The sequence below is a fragment of the Carcharhinus amblyrhynchos genome, unplaced genomic scaffold (genome assembly GCF_965287045.1).
Source record: "Carcharhinus amblyrhynchos unplaced genomic scaffold, sCarAmb.v2.hapA scaffold_56, whole genome shotgun sequence".
NCBI classification, from domain to species: Eukaryota; Metazoa; Chordata; class Chondrichthyes; order Carcharhiniformes; family Carcharhinidae; genus Carcharhinus; species Carcharhinus amblyrhynchos.
This window is the reverse complement of record NW_027649797.1, coordinates 23233-40019: the sequence shown is the minus strand read 5'-3', so window position 1 is coordinate 40019 and position 16787 is coordinate 23233. Positions and strand designations below refer to the sequence as shown.

At 48.3% G+C, this 16787-nt stretch overlaps 2 protein-coding genes across 3 annotated transcripts in view; one reads left to right on the top strand and one right to left on the bottom strand.

Annotated features, from left to right (window-relative positions):
- rer1 (retention in endoplasmic reticulum sorting receptor 1) overlaps positions 1-5383 on the top strand; it is a 42677-nt gene extending 37294 nt beyond the window's left edge. For both annotated transcript variants that reach the window (XM_080182490.1, XM_080182491.1), the window contains exon 7: positions 877-5383. In XM_080182490.1, the coding sequence (XP_080038616.1) occupies positions 877-966 (90 nt within the window). In that variant the 3' untranslated portion in view covers positions 967-5383. The remainder of the gene's footprint in view (positions 1-876) is intronic.
- Positions 5384-5513: 130 nt separating this feature from the next.
- Positions 5514-15224, bottom strand: pex10 (peroxisomal biogenesis factor 10). Its single transcript, XM_080182489.1, has 7 exons — positions 14978-15224; positions 13032-13151; positions 11376-11456; positions 9691-10088; positions 9281-9456; positions 7310-7442; positions 5514-6376 (listed from the first exon to the last, which is right to left on the bottom strand). The coding sequence occupies exons 2-7, from the start codon at positions 13144-13146 to the stop codon at positions 6308-6310; spliced, it is 972 nt and encodes a 323-aa protein (XP_080038615.1). The 5' UTR covers positions 13147-13151; positions 14978-15224; the 3' UTR covers positions 5514-6307.
- Positions 15225-16787: the final 1563 nt, after the last annotated feature.

The following is a 16787-nucleotide window of genomic DNA, read 5'->3' as shown; positions in this document are numbered from 1 at the left end:
AAAGTTGGAACTGAACCCAGGTCCCTGGCGCTGAGAGGTAGCAGTGCTAACCACTGTGCCGTCATGCCGCCCAAGAGTTGGTTCTGAAGGCAGTTTTATTGCTTTATTCTGTAACATACAGAGGACCCACATCATTAACTACATACAGTGCTGGGTACTGAAACTTGGGTGGAAAGAATCCCAAACTGCAGCTTTAATTGTACAAGATGGAGACCTGTAAAATTCCTGAAGACATCAGACCATAGAGTCTAAAACCTAATTATTTTTCTATGCTTTTATTTTATATTTACGCATCAGGACTTTTGTAAGATACAAGGAGTTAGGACACACTTGTCTTTTCACTGGTTTCACATCCACCCCTACACGATGAGATGTTGATCCTCCATTGCTGCCAAGTGTGTAGGTCCAGATGGAAATGAGTTTGGGCATTCCCAAGTAGGTCCCAGTCAACAGCAAAAAATGCCTACAACTCAGCACAAATGGGCTTCTGTAATATTGGTTCTGGGCGATGTTGTTAGCTCATTTGAGGGTTGGATCATCCAAGCCAAAAGGCTGCCAGTCAGTGCCTCGGTCAGTGCTGAGCTGGTATAATTGTCCACATTCAGTGATGACCCCTGGGTTGGGGGAATAAAAACTATTCACTTGTGATCCCACTGCTGGACCACTATCCAGTAACCAACAATCCAGTGATGTCCAGCAAAGTCAAATAGTCTATTAGCAACCCCTGTACTGGATTTTACATTGAGAGGGGCCGTTAAGGGGAGCGTTCTGGATGGTGTCCAATACCTAGATAACCACATTTCCTGGGATGTTGCTATGTGAGAAATTGTATGTCAGTGTAGTTCAGTAATTTTTCTTTTATCCTTTTTTAAACAGCATATGATCAAGTACAGGTATTTACCGTTCACACATGGAAAAAGGACGTACAAGGGGAAGGAAGATCCTGCGAAAACGTTTGCCAGTTAGAGAAAGTGCTGCTTGGCACTCCTGGGTTATCTTCTCCTCTCCCCCTTTACATGTAAACATTGGACAGTAATCACAATGGTGATATGACTTTATTATTATCATGTTTGCTCCAGGCCTTTCTGAAGGGTACATTTTAGAAGGTGATTTAGTTTTTGAGATTTCTCTTGGCGCAGAGACATTGTCTTTATAATATGATAAATATGCAGATTTTTTCCCCCAGACCATTTTGATTTAATTTATAGGTGACTTCATTTAAGTTTCCCTTTAATTGTATTCCCTCTGTCAGTTGCTCCAACTGTACTTCCTCCTTTATGTCTTTGGAAAAGAATAATTAAAATATCAAACCGGTTCCATACTTGGGTAATTAGATTATTTGCTATGAGTCCCCAGGTTATTAAGGCTTTTGGCAAGAAACTTTTGCAGTATTAAGATTCAACAATGTCAGGTAGTTGGTATTTATTAGTTGGGAAGGGATGGTTCTTTACTGTATTTTCAGGGTGTATTGACATTTTGGAAGCTCCATCTTTATATTCAGGTCTCTTTGTGGGGGAGCAATCAAGGTTGCAATGGGAGGATCTTGGAGAATGAAAGTTGGTTGCAAGAAAAGCTCAGGCTTGCAGCTTATGAAACTTGCTTTTGACAGCTGTGTAACCACACAGCTTGAAGATGGGCCAAATGGCCTCCTTATGCACTGTAGGGATTCTATGAAGATGGGGATCAAGCATCCCTATCGACCCCCTTTTTTAAAATCCCACATGAACTTTTAAGGACATTGGCATCTACTGGCATTGGGCTCTAAATTCATCAGGCCAGGTGCTAATAACAAGCAAGAAATCAAATTTTGATTATAAGATTTCCTAGTAAGAATTTGAGAAGCTGAGCTTTGAACTTTAGATTGTAACAAGGTACCAAGAATTACAAGTAAGCGCTTCAGAATTTGCTTTGTTCTGCTTTTTTTAAAACTACTAAGGCTCATCAGTTTTCATGTGTGCAAAGGAAGTAGCTTTAAGGTACAATGGAGCTGAGGTAACTGTGTTTACATCAAGTAGCAAGCCCACTGTAAGGAATAGGGGAGGGGGAGAAGGATGGATTTTTTTTCATAAAGTAAGATAAGTACTCTGAGCAGTGGTATGGGCAAACTAAAGAGATATTAGAAATGCCCCAGAATAGATCTGTAGACATTAAACCAGTTCAATCACTCATCGGAGAACCTTTCAAACTGTTATGGTGGACACTAATTTGAGCCTCCAGTTGCAGTGAAGTGGTGGAAATAGGGCACATGTGTATTCTACATTGTTCTATAGTGAGTAGCTAGGATGATTTAAATAATAGAGTGGGTTATGAAAAGCAGCTATGAGAGATTGCTGCATAGTTGTGATTGGATTATGTTTCGTTTTTATTAGTGTCACATGTAGGCTTACATTAACACTGCGATGAAGTTACTGTGAAAATCCCCTAGTCACCACATTCCGGTGCCTGTTTGGATACACTGAGGGAGAATTTAGCATGGCCAGTGTATCTAACCAGCACGTCTTTTGGACTGTGGGAGGAAACCCACGCAGAAATGGGGAGAACATGCAGACTTCGCAGACAGTGACGGAGAATTGAACCCAGGTTCCTGGCGCTATGAGGCAGCAGTGGGAAATGAAAATTACCCATTGTAGTGTGCAGTTGCAGTCAGGGGAGGCAGCACTCGGAGCTACTCCAGAGCAAAGCAACAGCCTGTGGCCTTGACTGCAATTGACAGACAGCCAGCTGAGAAATGAACATTGGGTCTGATGTTTCCCTGTTCAGATAGTTGGCTGAGACTTGAGTGGCCTGATAGACCTGAATGAATGCTCAGTCCAGCTTAACACATTGAAGGGCAGGGGGTCAAAAGGAACAGGTAGCTTATTGGTCATTTGGCTATATGATTTCAATTCTCCAGTTTGACAGTAGAAGTTCCTGACAGGTGAGTTAATCTATTCGCTGATGGAATAACGTCCTGATTTATATCTTTAAAGTAACAGATTAGAAGCACTTTTGGGCTGGGTGCGTGGGGAAGGGGGGTTGGGTGTGTGTGGAAGGGGGGTTGGGTGTGTGTGGAGGAGGAGGCTGGGAGAATGAGGTGGGGGTTAAGTTTTTCCTGCTCCCTCCAACCTAAACACTTTGATTCTATGGGAATTTAACCTCACAACCCCAGAGGATTTCAGACCAAGTGTAGATTAGATTTGTTTTTGAATAAAATCAGCAATTTGGAAAAGAAATCAGCAGAAATGTGAAAGCCCTTGGCCTTTCAGATGTGTCTCATTGTCTGTTTGAAACATATAAACAAGACTCACGTTCCTTGTGATAGAAGCCAGTCAGTTTAACCCAACTTAGTTTAGAGTAAATGTGACTTTCCATTTTGTATTTTAGTTGTTGTATTCACTGGAACCTGACTTTAAAGTGCACCTGTCTAATGGTTACTACAGTGGATTGATGGGAGCACAAACAGTACACTACAATGTATGGTGCCCATGCTCTTCCCACATTATTCCAACTCCTGCTTCCACATTACTTAATAATGTCAGTCTTTCTGGTCTGCATTGGATTTGCTTTTTATTAAACAATACATTTTATTCTAATTTTGGATTAAAAGTGATTTCAAACTAGTGGGAAATTTACATTGGCCTAAGTTTTCTCACGTCATTCCCTTCTCCACGTGACGTCCTGAATCAGACCCCAGTTCACCCAAAATGTATGACAAAAGCCACATCCTTGAATCTGGTGCTGGCAGATGCAGCATACCTGGAATGCCACCCCACCTCATAACTCTGGGTTTGCTAGTCGAGCTGCCCCAGACTCAACTTGCATTTTTGTTTGTCTTGGAGTGCATATCCTAGATACATGATATATAGATATATTTTTAAATCACAGCAAGAGTGTGATGTGCAGGAACTGATGCAGTTAGGATGGGTGTTGAGTCAGTGCTGAGTGGTGCCAGGTGACACTCATTCCCACTGGACTTGTCCACCATTAGCACGGACTTTGCAGCAGGGATCTGCTTTGCACTGCAGCTGGTTGGGGATCGCAGGATTGATGGTTTGTAGGCAGGGACAGGATCAGTTAGGATCCCTGATCAGCATCAGAATCCCTGTTAAAAGGTGCACATTTGTGGGTGTTTTGTCTGTTGTGCGTTACTCTCCTTTCCTACACCCAGGGGATCAGAGACTTTGGTTGAGATGGAAACAGGAAACGTTACCACTGAGTTGAGGACAGCATGTGTAACTATTTACCCTCAGCACGAGTCAGCACACCAGGAACTATGGGGAGAGAACCAAGGCGAACAAAACAGAAATAGGTTCTGGAACCGAGGGCACAAGTGTGTGAGAAAAAAGTTGAAAACTTAGTCATACTGCTACGTTATGTTGTGAACCAGTGTGTGTCTGCATTGTACTAATGGTAGCAGCTATTGAACATTTACTGGGATTGCTTGCCAGTGGTGGCACCTGTTCTTGAAGAAACTTCTCACCTCAGCAGGGTATAAGGCAAGAGCAGCTGACTTGTTAAACGCTGGGTGTGTGCACAGTGTGCAAACGCAACATTGCTAGGTGTGCATCATGTGCAAACACGGCACTGCTGAGCAGGTGGTCCACCCGTTCTCATCCTCTGACGTCAGGTGAAGCAGCTCCACCAGCTGTGCTTGTACAGAGATTTTATTTTTTTAAGACTAACTGTGGCTATTTGCTGCTTCACACTGTAACAATGTCCGTGGCTCTGCTACGTCACTCCTATTTCAGCACCAAACCGCTGCAGCAACAACTGTCTGGAGGCAGAATTCCCAGCTTCCCTTCATAGATTAAATCCCATCTCCTTTTACTAAAAAAACCACCTGTCTCTTCCTGAGCTGGGATTATATTGAGAGTTGGAAATTTGATTCCATGAGGATGGAATTATTGATGGTTACAGATCTGTTCACTGGTGGTGGGAACAACTGGGGATAAATTTAGAACATGGCACAGGAAGTGTTTTGTGCAATATCAAAGTTGTTTATTTGTTCCTGTCGGCTCGTCCCAGTGTGATGATGTAGGTGAGTTTGATGTTTTAAAACCAGATTAGGGAGAAAGCAGCCCTTACAACGGTGCAGTTATATAATTTTATATAAAGCCAAATAACCAGTCAATTGTGCAGATTGAGACACGTGCTGCATTCTGCAATACCATTCTTCAACCACATACACAGCTAATTACCTTTCTTTAACAAAACATGTTTCTTGTGCTAGGTTTTAAGATGTCCCGATTTTGCATCACAGATGTTATTACTTTTATTTTACTTGTAATAAAGGTGAACAAAATAATTAAATTTGTAATGCTGTTTCTCAGCTCTCTTCCCTTGGGGGAAAACAAACATGAAACTATTAAAGGAATTAAATAAAGTGACTGGCCTGACCATTGAATCCTGATTACTTATTTGCAGTTAGTTATTTTCCCCAAAGTATGAACAAATACGTTGGAAACATTGTTAAACAACTCTCAACTCGGCTACACACAGCAGGAAGGTTCCAGATATGCATCATGCTAACCAGGACAATAGCTGCCCTCATGCATACCAGGGCTGAGGAGAAATTAAGTTTATTTATCAGTGTCACAAGTAGACTTCCATTAGCACTGCAATGAAGTTAAAATCCCCAGTTACCACACTCTGGCACCTGTTTGGATACACTGAGGGAGAATTTAGCATAGCCAATGCATCCTAACCTACACACCCTTCAGACTGTGGGAGGAAACCCATGCAGACTCAACACAGACCACAGATAGTGACCCGAGCCAGGAATCGAACCTGGATCCCTGGCACTGTGAGGTAGCAGTGCTAACCACTGTCTCACCGTGCTGTGGAGATGATCAGCCAGGACTCCTGCCTGCTCACCAGTGAGCAAAGCACTGCATTCTTCTGAAGTACTCCAATAGGTGCACAGAACGACTGAGCTTTCAGAGATTTAGTGGAATTGGACCACAGGAATAATGTCCGAGGACAGGAAGAGAAACGAACAGTGGCAAAGCATCAAACAACAGTCTTGGCTTGAAAGTTCTTGTGTGATGTTGAAAGCAGTAATCTTTCGGCCCACTTGTCCAGTTTACTGTTTTGACACAAATCCCCCAGTGGTGACCCAGTTGTTTCATTCACTCTATCAGCAGAGAGCCGGTGTTGTGGAGGATCAGTGTCACCCACAGTGCAATTGCAGTCAGTGGATTACCAGCGAGATGCCTCGTTCCTACTTTACAACACTGATTGCATTTCAAAAATACTTTCATTAGCTGAAAAGTGCTTTGGGATCTCCAGAGACTGGGACAGACGCTGCAGCAGTGCAAGTTCCTGCATCCTAAATGTAATGACGCAAGTAGATGAGTCTGTGGGGCTGGAATGTCTCCCGACAAAGTGGACACTCTGCCTGCAAATAAAATGAACAAATTAACAATTGATCCTGTAGTGAGAGGCAGAAATCAGTGTTAATAAAGTGGCTCAGAGCTCTGCACATAATATACTACTTGGATATAGCACAGTGACTAAGATTGCATCTCCTTTGCTTCCTATTTAAAGAAACACTGTTAGAAAGATAAAAGCAAAATACCATGGCTGCTTTAAAACAAACAACAGGAAATGTTGGTAAATCTCAGCAGGTATGGTAGCACCTGCAGAGAGAGAAACTGAGTTAACGTTTTGAGTCTGTATGGCTCTGGATCGTACAGATTCGACACATTAACTGGTTCCCTCTCTGGCGCTGCCAGCACTTCCTGTGTTTACTGTTGGAAAGACAATGAGCAGGAGGTTATCCCTACTATAAACTGGACACAAAAGTTGATTCCTCCTTTTCCCAGGTATGCAGTTCAAATCCATGTCCAAAGTGCCCTACAACCCTCAGAGGTCTCCATAGTCTAGCTTCTTATGTATCTGCTATGCATCACTCCAGCACTGGTGACTGCCTTCAGCTGCCCAGGCCCCAAACTCTGGAATTCAGTCTCCCTCTTTTAAAATATAAAAGCAAATTACTGCAGATGCTGGAATCTGAAACCAAGAGAAAATGCTGGAAAATCTCAGCTCATCTGTAAGGAGAGAAAAAAGCTGGACTCGAAACATCAGTTCTTTTCTGTCCTTACAGATGCTGTCAGACCTGCTGAGATTTTCCAGCATTTTCACTTTTGGTCTCTTTAAAGATGTTCCTTAAAACATACCCCTTTGAGCAAGCTTTTGGTCTCTTGTACGGATATGTTTTTCATGGTACTGGATGTCCAATTTGATTTGGTATCATTCCTGCAAAGCAGCTTTGAATACTTTATTTCATTAAAGGTGCTATATGAATGCAAGTTGTTTGTTGCTGACTCACCTTTGTATTGCACCACTCGGTGATGCATTCCCAGCAGAAGAGATGTCCGCATGGTGTAGCTGTTGAGTGCCTACGTTCTTCCAAACACAAAATACACCTGGAGCTGCGCACTGAAAGGTCCCGAGAGGAATTCCTGTGAAAGAGAGTAATGCCTCTGTGAATTCTCCCCTGTTTCTGTTCATGTTTTCATTCCTGTATTAAAAAAATCTTATGTTAAATTCCTATCTACATGTCTATAATGGTAATTATCTACGTAAACATGTCACACGAATTGCACCTCCCCTCCAGAGGTGGTGCTGTTGCATTTTGGAATTATGATTTCAAAGTGAGAAATGACTTATTGCTGGTGTCAGGCCCTGTTATTGAACTCCTCTGCTTCTAACCCAGGATATTAAGATCAATTAGATGTTATCTGTGTGTCAGGGTAGCTCTCTTGCCACAGGGGTAACCAAGAAGGTAGGTGAGGGCAGTGCAGGTTATGTTGTCTACATGGACTTTAGCAAGGCCTTTGACAAGGTACCACATGGTAGGCTGTTGCAATAAGGTTAAATCTCACGGGATCCACGGTGAGGTATCTAAATGGATACAAAATTGGCTTCTTGACAGAAGTCAGAGGGTGGTTGTAGAGAATTATTTTTCAACTGGAGACCTGTGACCAGCGGTGTGCCTCAGGGATCTGTACTAGGTCCACTGTTATTTGTCATTTATGTTAATGATTTGGATGAGAATATAGGGGGCATGGTTAGTAAGTTTGCAGATGACACCAAGATTGGTGGCATAGTGTAGAAGGTTAGCTAGGATTGCAACAGGATCTTGACTAATTGGCCAGTGGACTGACGAATGGCAGATGGAGTTTAATTTAAACAAATACAAGATGATGCACTTTGGTAGATTGAACCCCAGGGCAGGACTTACTCAGTTAATGGTAGGGCATGAGGGAGAATTACAGAACAAAGAGATCTAGGGGTACATGTTCATAGCTCCTTGAAAGTGGAGACACAGTTGGACAGAGTGGTGAAGAAGGCATTCAGCATGGTTGGTGTCATCAGAACATTGAATACAGGAGTTGGAATGTCGTGTTGAAGTTGTACAATTATTGGTGAGGCTACTGTGCACAATTCCAGTCACCCTATTATTAAAAGGATATTATTAAACTATAAAGAGTGCAGAAAAGTTTTACTAGGATGCTAACGGAACTTGATGGATTGAGTTATAAGGAGAGGCTGGATAGACTGGGACTTTTTTCTCTGGAGCACAGGAGGCTGAGAGGTGATCTTATAGAAGTCTACAAAATAATGAGGGGCACAGATCAGCTAGATAGTCAATATCTTTTCCCAAAGGTAGGGGAATCTAAAACCAGAGGGCATAGGTTTAAGGTGAGAGGAGAGAGATACTAAAGCGTCCAGAGGGGCAGTTTTTTTCACACAGAGGGTGGTGAGTGGCTGGAATAAGCTGCCAAAGATAGTAGTAGAGGCGGGTACAATTTTGTCTTTTAAAAAGCATTTAGATAGTTACATGGACAAGATGGGTATAGAGGGATATGGACCAAATGTGGGCAATTGGGATTAGCTTAAGGGTTTAAAAAAAGGTGGCATGGACAAGTTGGGCTGAAGGGCCTGTTTCCATGGGGTAAACCTCTGTGACTCTATGGCTGCTTTTGGCTCTCACACCCAGAACCACAATGGACACATCATTTTAGCTAATATTAGACCATAAAACAGGAGCAGAATTAAACCACTTGGCCTGTCAAGTCTGCTCCATCATTCAATCATGTCTGATATTTTTCTCATCTCCATTCTCCTGCCTTTTCCCCCTAACCCCTGATCTCCTTATTAATCAAGAACCTATTAATGCTAATGAGTGAAGACTGCTGCTTCCTTTAACTAGCATGACTGCACCAAGAGGAACTTTGGACAATATGAACGATAATTAGCAACGACTGTGGAAAAGCAGGGGGCATGTCACCCATACTTTGAGCACGGAAGGTTACGGTGAAGTTTCCACTCTTGCCGGGCACGCTGCCTTTGTCGATAGCTGTTGATCTGCATGGCGACAGTCAGGGCCAGCTGCAGCAGAGAAACTTTTCCCAGCAGCTCGTAACTCCGCCGGAGTCCAACACTGTCACTGAACAGACCACGCACGCATAGCTACACAGAACAGAGACAACAGTCAGTAAACTACAGTAAGATAGCAACACTGACGTGTAGACCACATCAATCTACAGCACCCACATGGACCTGTAACATTTCCCCACGGGTTGTCCTTCCCAAGAATATACGTAAGGTCTCTGCTGGGCTGCAATATGCAGTTGTTGCTTACACTTTCTATCTCTCAGTAATGCATCAATATGATCTACTGTTGGATTGGCACAAAGGGCTTACGTAGGTAATGCCGGTGAATCTTTTGGCAATATGGTAGAAAGCTCCATTGAGGTAGAAAATACCCAGATGCAGACGGTGAAGGAAGGAGACTGCCTGTCGGAGGACGCAGACAGCTTGCAGCAACACTTTCCTCTGCTGCGCAGTCAGGGTGCTGACAGCTCCTTGCAGCCAGTTAGAGAGCCCTGGCCTCACCGCCACCTGTCTGTGCTCCACTGTCCGGAATCCCTCATTCTCTGCCTGCAGGTCCTGCTCCAGCCGGTTCAGTCCTCGGTCCAGCAGGTAAGGAACGCAAGTGTGAAGGATGATGAGGGCTGCCCGCCTGGCTGGTGACGGCACCCGCTGCCCACTGGAGTCCACCTGGACAATGTTCACATACTCTTCACCCAGTGTCTGGTAACCTGCACAGTCAAAGCAATAGATTGGTCAGCTGGAAATTTACAACAACAGAAAATTGCATTGATATAGCACCTTCAAGATGCAACAGCGCTTCATGTAACTATGAATGAAAGCTGGCGTGATGGTGGGACATGTTAAGAGCTCCCTCCACTAATGGAGCAACGAGGGTCACAACCCACCAGCCAACCACAATCTTACTGAATGACAGAACAAGCCTGAAGGGCTGAATGGCTCTTGCACTCACACAAGTTCACAGATAAGAACAATCTCACCTGGCTACAATGACACCCGACATCAGCAAAGTGTATCCCTGAATCCAACTGCAATCTAAGAGTCCCTTCCATGACAGCAGGAAGTCTCACAACACTAGGTTAAAGTCCAACAAGTTTATTTGGAATCACGAGCTTTCAGAGCACTGCTCCTTCATCAGATGAGTGACTCCGAAAGTTCATAATTCCAAATAAACTTGTTGGACTTTAACCTGGTGTTGCGAGACTTCTCAGTGTACCCACCCCAGTGAAACGCCAGAGCCTTGACCCCGGTGCCCAGGCAGGTGAGGCAAAATCCAGCTCTCGCCCTCAGGAAATTTAAACATCAGGATTTATCTAGAATTTCCAGGCAAAGCTTTGGGCAGAAGGCGGTTTTTGGGATGAAGCAGTGTTAGACCCGGGCACAGAGCCTGTCCCTTGGGAAAATCGAGGAGGAAAAGGACGGGTTAACGGTTAGAGACAGGAAGCAAAATGGAAAGATGCTGGCGGATGCTAGAATCAGGAACTGATCTCACAAGAAAGGGTCAGGCAGACACAGCAAATAAAAGCACTTAAAATAGAGAGAGCAAGACATGGAGCAAATAGACTCACGTAGTGTAGAATCCCTACAGTGCAGGAGACCAATCGGCCCATTGAGACTGCACCGACAATCCCACTCAGGCCCTATCCTCATAAACCCACATATTTACCCTGCTAATCCCCCCAACACTAAGGGCCAATTTATTATGGCAAATCCATGTAACCCGCACATCTTTGGACTGTGGAAGCAAACCGGAGTACCCGGAGGAAACCCACGCAAACACGGGGAAAATGTGCAGACTCCACATAAACAGTGACCCAAACCGAGAAATGAACCCAAATCCCTGGCACTGTGAGGTAACAGTGCTAACCACTGTGCACTACTGTGTCACCTCCTGTACAGATTCAAACAGAGACTCTTATTATGAGCAGATACAAGTCTGTAACATCTGCGGACATAAAGAATCAAAGTTATGCCGAATAATAATAATGCAGACTGACCTGCAAAGGTTGTTAGAGAAAAATATGTCAGATCTGCCAGTAACTCGATCTCCTTCCTCCATTCCAGCCATCGCTTGGCACCTGTATATTAGAGGAAACAGACAATTAGCTCCATATCTTCCTGGTTATAGGAGAGTACTACGCCATTAAAGTACATACTCTGGTTAACACACGGCTCAAGAGTAGTATAGGAGTAGTATAGGTCCCTATACTACTCCTATGGATCGTATAGGGAAGAATATCGAGAGGTCACAAGGAGGCACAGTAACTGGGTGCTAAGATAGTGGATGGGCCAATGGTGTATAATGTAGGGGAAGCATGAAATGATTCACTCCAGCAGGAAGAATGGAACAACAGAATATTTCATAAAAGGTGTCAGATAAACTCGTTAATATTTCAGAGGAATTTGGATGTTTTTGTACATAAATCCGAGGTAACATACAGGCAAATGGTATCTATTATTTATTACAAGGTATTTTTAAAAAGTTATTTTACTTTATTAGTGTCACAAGTAAGGCTTACATTAACACTGCAATGAAGTTACTGTGAAAATCCCCTAGTCGCCACACTCCGGTGCCTGTTCGGGTATACTGAGGAAGAAGTTAGCACGGCCAATGCACCTAACCAGCAGGTCTTTCGGACTGTGGGAGGAAACCGGAGCACCCGAAGTAAACCCACGCAGACACGGGGAGGATGGGCACACTCTGCACAGAGGATGACCCAAACTGGGACTCAAACCTGGGCCCCTGCACTGTGAGGCAGCAGAGCTAACCACTGAGCCACCGTGCCACCGAATTTTCATTCAGAGGGTTGTGAATCTTTGGAATTCTCTCCCCCAGAGAACGGAGAATGATGAAACCTCAGACTGACAGAGATGTTTGGCAGCGAGGCAGCCATGGCATCTGGAGGACAGAATGGGAAAGCCTGTTTAGAAGCTTAGCTATGATCTTCCTGAAGGACTGAGTAAGGCCGATGGACCATAAGGCCTACTCCTGCTTCTATATTTTACCTTAAGGTTCTACAGCTGTGTAATGGAGGAAAACTGGTTCTTTAAAACATGGCCATTTCAGAATAACGACTATGATGTGGAGAGGGAGTTTGACAGAGTTTTGGGGCAATGGGGAGGAGAAGGTAATTAAATTATTAGAACAGGAAAGACAGGACACAACTCGAGATTCACCGGGGAAAGGGAAGCTGGGAGTCATTTATTGCAGCAAACGTTGTAATTTTGTCAAAGGAATGGTGCAGAGATTACAACAGTGAAGAGGCACTGTTTTGTAACACGGGACAAAGCACAACCCCACAGAAAACAGACCATGTCCCCCACGCACCCCCCAAAATAATCAGGGGGCTTAAAGCAAAATATTTTGTAAAAGTGACCACAGAGGAAAGTTACACACAGGGTCTCCAAAGTATAGCCAAAGGATCACAGTCTGATCCCCAATATCCCAGTAATTAAAGTCCAAGTGCCTGTTAAATGTCTCCTTTGAATTTCTCTTGTTTGAACTTTGAGAGTCCGGCTTTTGGTAAACACATCCAAAATCAGGAGACATAATAATTTTATTCTGAAGTTCAATGTTGCTCAAATTGCTACTGGGAAGTAGGTTGCGTCACCGGCTCTCCCTCCACCCACACTGCACACATTCAGAGTCTCACCAGCAAAGATCTGGAAAGCCTCGTTGGCATAGCTCCGCAGTGAGCTCTGGTAGTATTCATCCTTCTGGTTGGAGCGGATCAGCTGAGGCTGCTTCACTGGTAAGCCGGGCATCATGGACCCTGCGTTAAAGAATGAGAGCGTTAATAACCCAGCACTGCGGTGACCTGAACTCTCAGTGCTGACCCCACAGACCCAGACTCCCCGTCTGCCCGAGAGCCCCGCGCCCAGACTCCCCGTCTGCCGAGAGCCCCGCGCCCAGACTCCCCATCTGCCCGAGAGCCCCGCGCCCAGACTCCCCGTCTGCCCGAGAGCCCCGCGCCCAGACTCCCCGTCTGCCCGAGAGCCCCGCGCCCAGACTCCCCGTCTGCCCGAGAGCCCCGCGCCCAGACTCCCCGTCTGCCCGAGAGCCCCGCGCCCAGACTCCCCGTCTGCCCGAGAGCCCCGCGCCCAGACTCCCCGTCTGCCCGAGAGCCCCGCGCCCAGACTCCCCGTCTGCCCGAGAGCCCCGCGCCCAGACTCCCCGTCTGCCCGAGACCCCCGCGCCCAGACTCCCCGTCTGCCCGAGACCCCCGCGCCCAGACTCCCCGTCTCCCCCAGACCCCCGCGCCCAGACTCCCCGTCTCCCCCAGACCCCCGCGCCCAGACTCCCCGTCTGCCCGAGACCCCCGCGCCCAGACTCACCGTCTCCCCCAGACCCCCGCGCCCAGACTCACCGTCTCCCCCAGACCCCCGCGCCCAGACTCACCGTCTCCCCCAGACCCCCGCGCCCAGACTCACCGTCTCCCCCAGACCCCCGCGCCCAGACTCACCGTCTCCCCCAGACCCCCGCGCCCAGACTCACCGTCTCCCCCAGACCCCCGCGCCCAGACTCACCGTCTGCCCGAGACCCCCGCGCCCAGACTCCCCGTCGGCCCGAGACCCCCGCGCCCAGACTCCCCGTCGGCCCGAGACCCCCGCGCCCAGACTCCCCGTCGGCCCGAGACCCCCGCGCCCAGACTCACCGTCTGCCCGAGAGCCCCGCGCCCAGACTCACCGTCTGCCCGAGAGCCCCGCGCCCAGACTCCCCGTCTGCCCGAGAGCCCCGCGCCCAGACTCCCCGTCTGCCCGAGAGCCCCGCGCCCAGACTCCCCGTCTGCCCGAGACCCCCGCGCCCAGACTCCCCGTCTGCCCGAGACCCCCGCGCCCAGACTCCCCGTCTGCCCGAGACCCCCGCGCCCAGACTCCCCGTCTGCCCCAGACCCCCGCGCCCAGACTCCCCGTCTGCCCCAGACCCCCGCGCCCAGACTCCCCGTCTCACCGTCTCCCCCAGACCCCTGCGCCCAGACTCCCCGTCTGCCTGAGACCCCCGCGCCCAGACTCCCCGTCTGCCTGAGACCCCCGCGCCCAGACTCCCCGTCTCCCCCAGACCCCCGCGCCCAGACTCCCCGTCTCACCGTCTCCCCCAGACCCCTGCGCCCAGACTCACCGTCTGCCTGAGACCCCCGCGCCCAGACTCCCCGTCTCCCCCAGACTCCCGCGCCCAGACTCCCCGTCTGCCCCAGACCCCCGCGCCCAGACTCCCCGTCTGCCCCAGACCCCCGCGCCCAGACTCCCCGTCTCCCCCAGACTCCCGCGCCCAGACTCCCCGTCTGCCCCAGACCCCCGCGCCCAGACTCACCGTCTGCCCCAGACCCCCGCGCCCAGACTCCCCGTCTGCCCCAGACCCCCGCGCCCAGACTCCCCGTCTCCCCCAGACCCCCGCGCCCAGACTCACCGTCTGCCTGAGACCCCCGCGCCCAGACTCACCGTCTGCCCGAGACCCCCGCGCCCAGACTCACCGTCTGCCTGAGACTCCCGCGCCCAGACTCCCCGTCTGCCCGACAGCCCCGCGCCCAGACTCCCCGTCTCCCCCAGACCCCCGCGCCCAGACTCCCCGTCTGCCCGAGACCCCCGCGCCCAGACTCACCGTCTCCCTGGCTTGGCTGGGGTCTAGCAGCAGGATGATGGGCCGATTGGTTGCCAGGCAGTTTCTGAGTAATCGGCCTCAATCCCCTCCCGGGAGTCTCTCCCTCCGCCGCCTCTCCGCGCTCGGAGCCGGGCAGTGCTAGGCCGCGGCTCGAGCAGCGCCTCCCGCCGGGCCTGAGAGCCGGGGTCAGGGAGCGGCGGGGCGGCGGCTCCGGGACTGGGGGCTCGGGGCAGCCCCGCGCTCAGCACCGCCACCTGGCGCCCGGAGGACACACAGGCAGGAACCGCTACACTGCCTGGATCACCTGCACCGCCACCTGGACTGACTGGATCACCCGGAATGGATCGCCTGGACAGACTGGATCACCTGGACTGAATGGGTCACCCACACTGGATCACCTGGACTGAATGGGTCACCTGGACTGGATAACCTGGCCTGAATGGGTCACCTGGGTTGGATCACCCAGACTAGATCACCTGGATGAATGGGTCACCTGGGCTGGATCACCCAAATTGGATCACCCAGACTGGATTACCTGGACTGAATGGGTCACCTGGGCTGGATCACCCAGACTGGATCACCTGGACTGTATAACCTGGACTGAGTGGATCACCTAGGCTGGACCACCAGACTGGATCATCTGGACTGAATGGGTCACCTGGTCTGGATCGCTCAGACTGGGTCACCTGGACTGAATGGGTCACCTGGGTTGACTGGATCACCCAGACTGGGTCACCTGAACTGAATGGGTCACCTGGTCTGGATCACCCAGACTGGATCACCTGAATTGAATGAATCAGTTACCTTAGCAACCTGGCCAGTGGTTAAACTTGTCCAGGTCTGAAACCTTCCCATTTTCCTGTTTGGCTGGCTCTTACAATCTTTTTCCTAAAGTTTAAGATTTTCCTTAGTAATTTTTTGGGAACGACTTCTCTCCAACTGCTTTTGAAAGAAAACTTCCAAAGACTCACGTCCCTCCAACAGAAAGAATTCCCTTCTCTGCTGCCACAAGCTTTTGCCAAAAGCTGACCAAAATAAATAACAGAACTTTGGTTTTGGCATTAAAAATGAAGTCTTTCCAGCCAACTGCGTGCAAATGTTTTTGGGCTGAATCTTAAAGCTCCTTAGGATTAAGTTTTATTCCCACGCATTTCGCAATGTTCCCTCTGAATCGCCTACCCTGCTACAACTGAACTGCTGCAAGCACTGGGAAGCTCCAGATAAACAGCTCCCCAGTATCCCCAGCACTTGTTCCACAACGGCTGCAGGGGATGGAGCTCTCACCAGGATCCTGGATGGAGTGGAGCAGAGGTGGGACACCCTCTACCCTCGCTCCAGGAGATGGCCTTCCAGCAGGGTTACCAGCCCTTCCTGGGGTGCAATGACAGCCCTGGTCAGTGCAAGCACTCCAGAAGAGGATGCGGCAGCAGTGTCAGAAGAAGATAAATGATCACTTTGGTTCTGATTTGATTTATTATTGTCACATGTATTAGCATACATTGAAAGGTATTGTTTCTTGCACGCTATACAGACAAAGCATACCATTCATAGAGAAGGAAACGAGACAGTGCAGAATGTAGTGTTGTAGTCATAGCTAGGGTATAGAGAAAGATCAACTTAATGCAGGGTAGGTCCATTCAAAAGTCTGACAGCAGCAGGGAAGAAACTGTTTTTGTGTTGGTTGGTAAGTGTCCCCAGACTTTTGTATCTTTTTCCCGAAGCAAGAAGGTGGAAGAGAGAAGGTCTGGATGCGTGGGGTCCTTAATTATGCTGATTGCTTTTCTGAGGCAGTCGGAAGTGGATGGGAGGC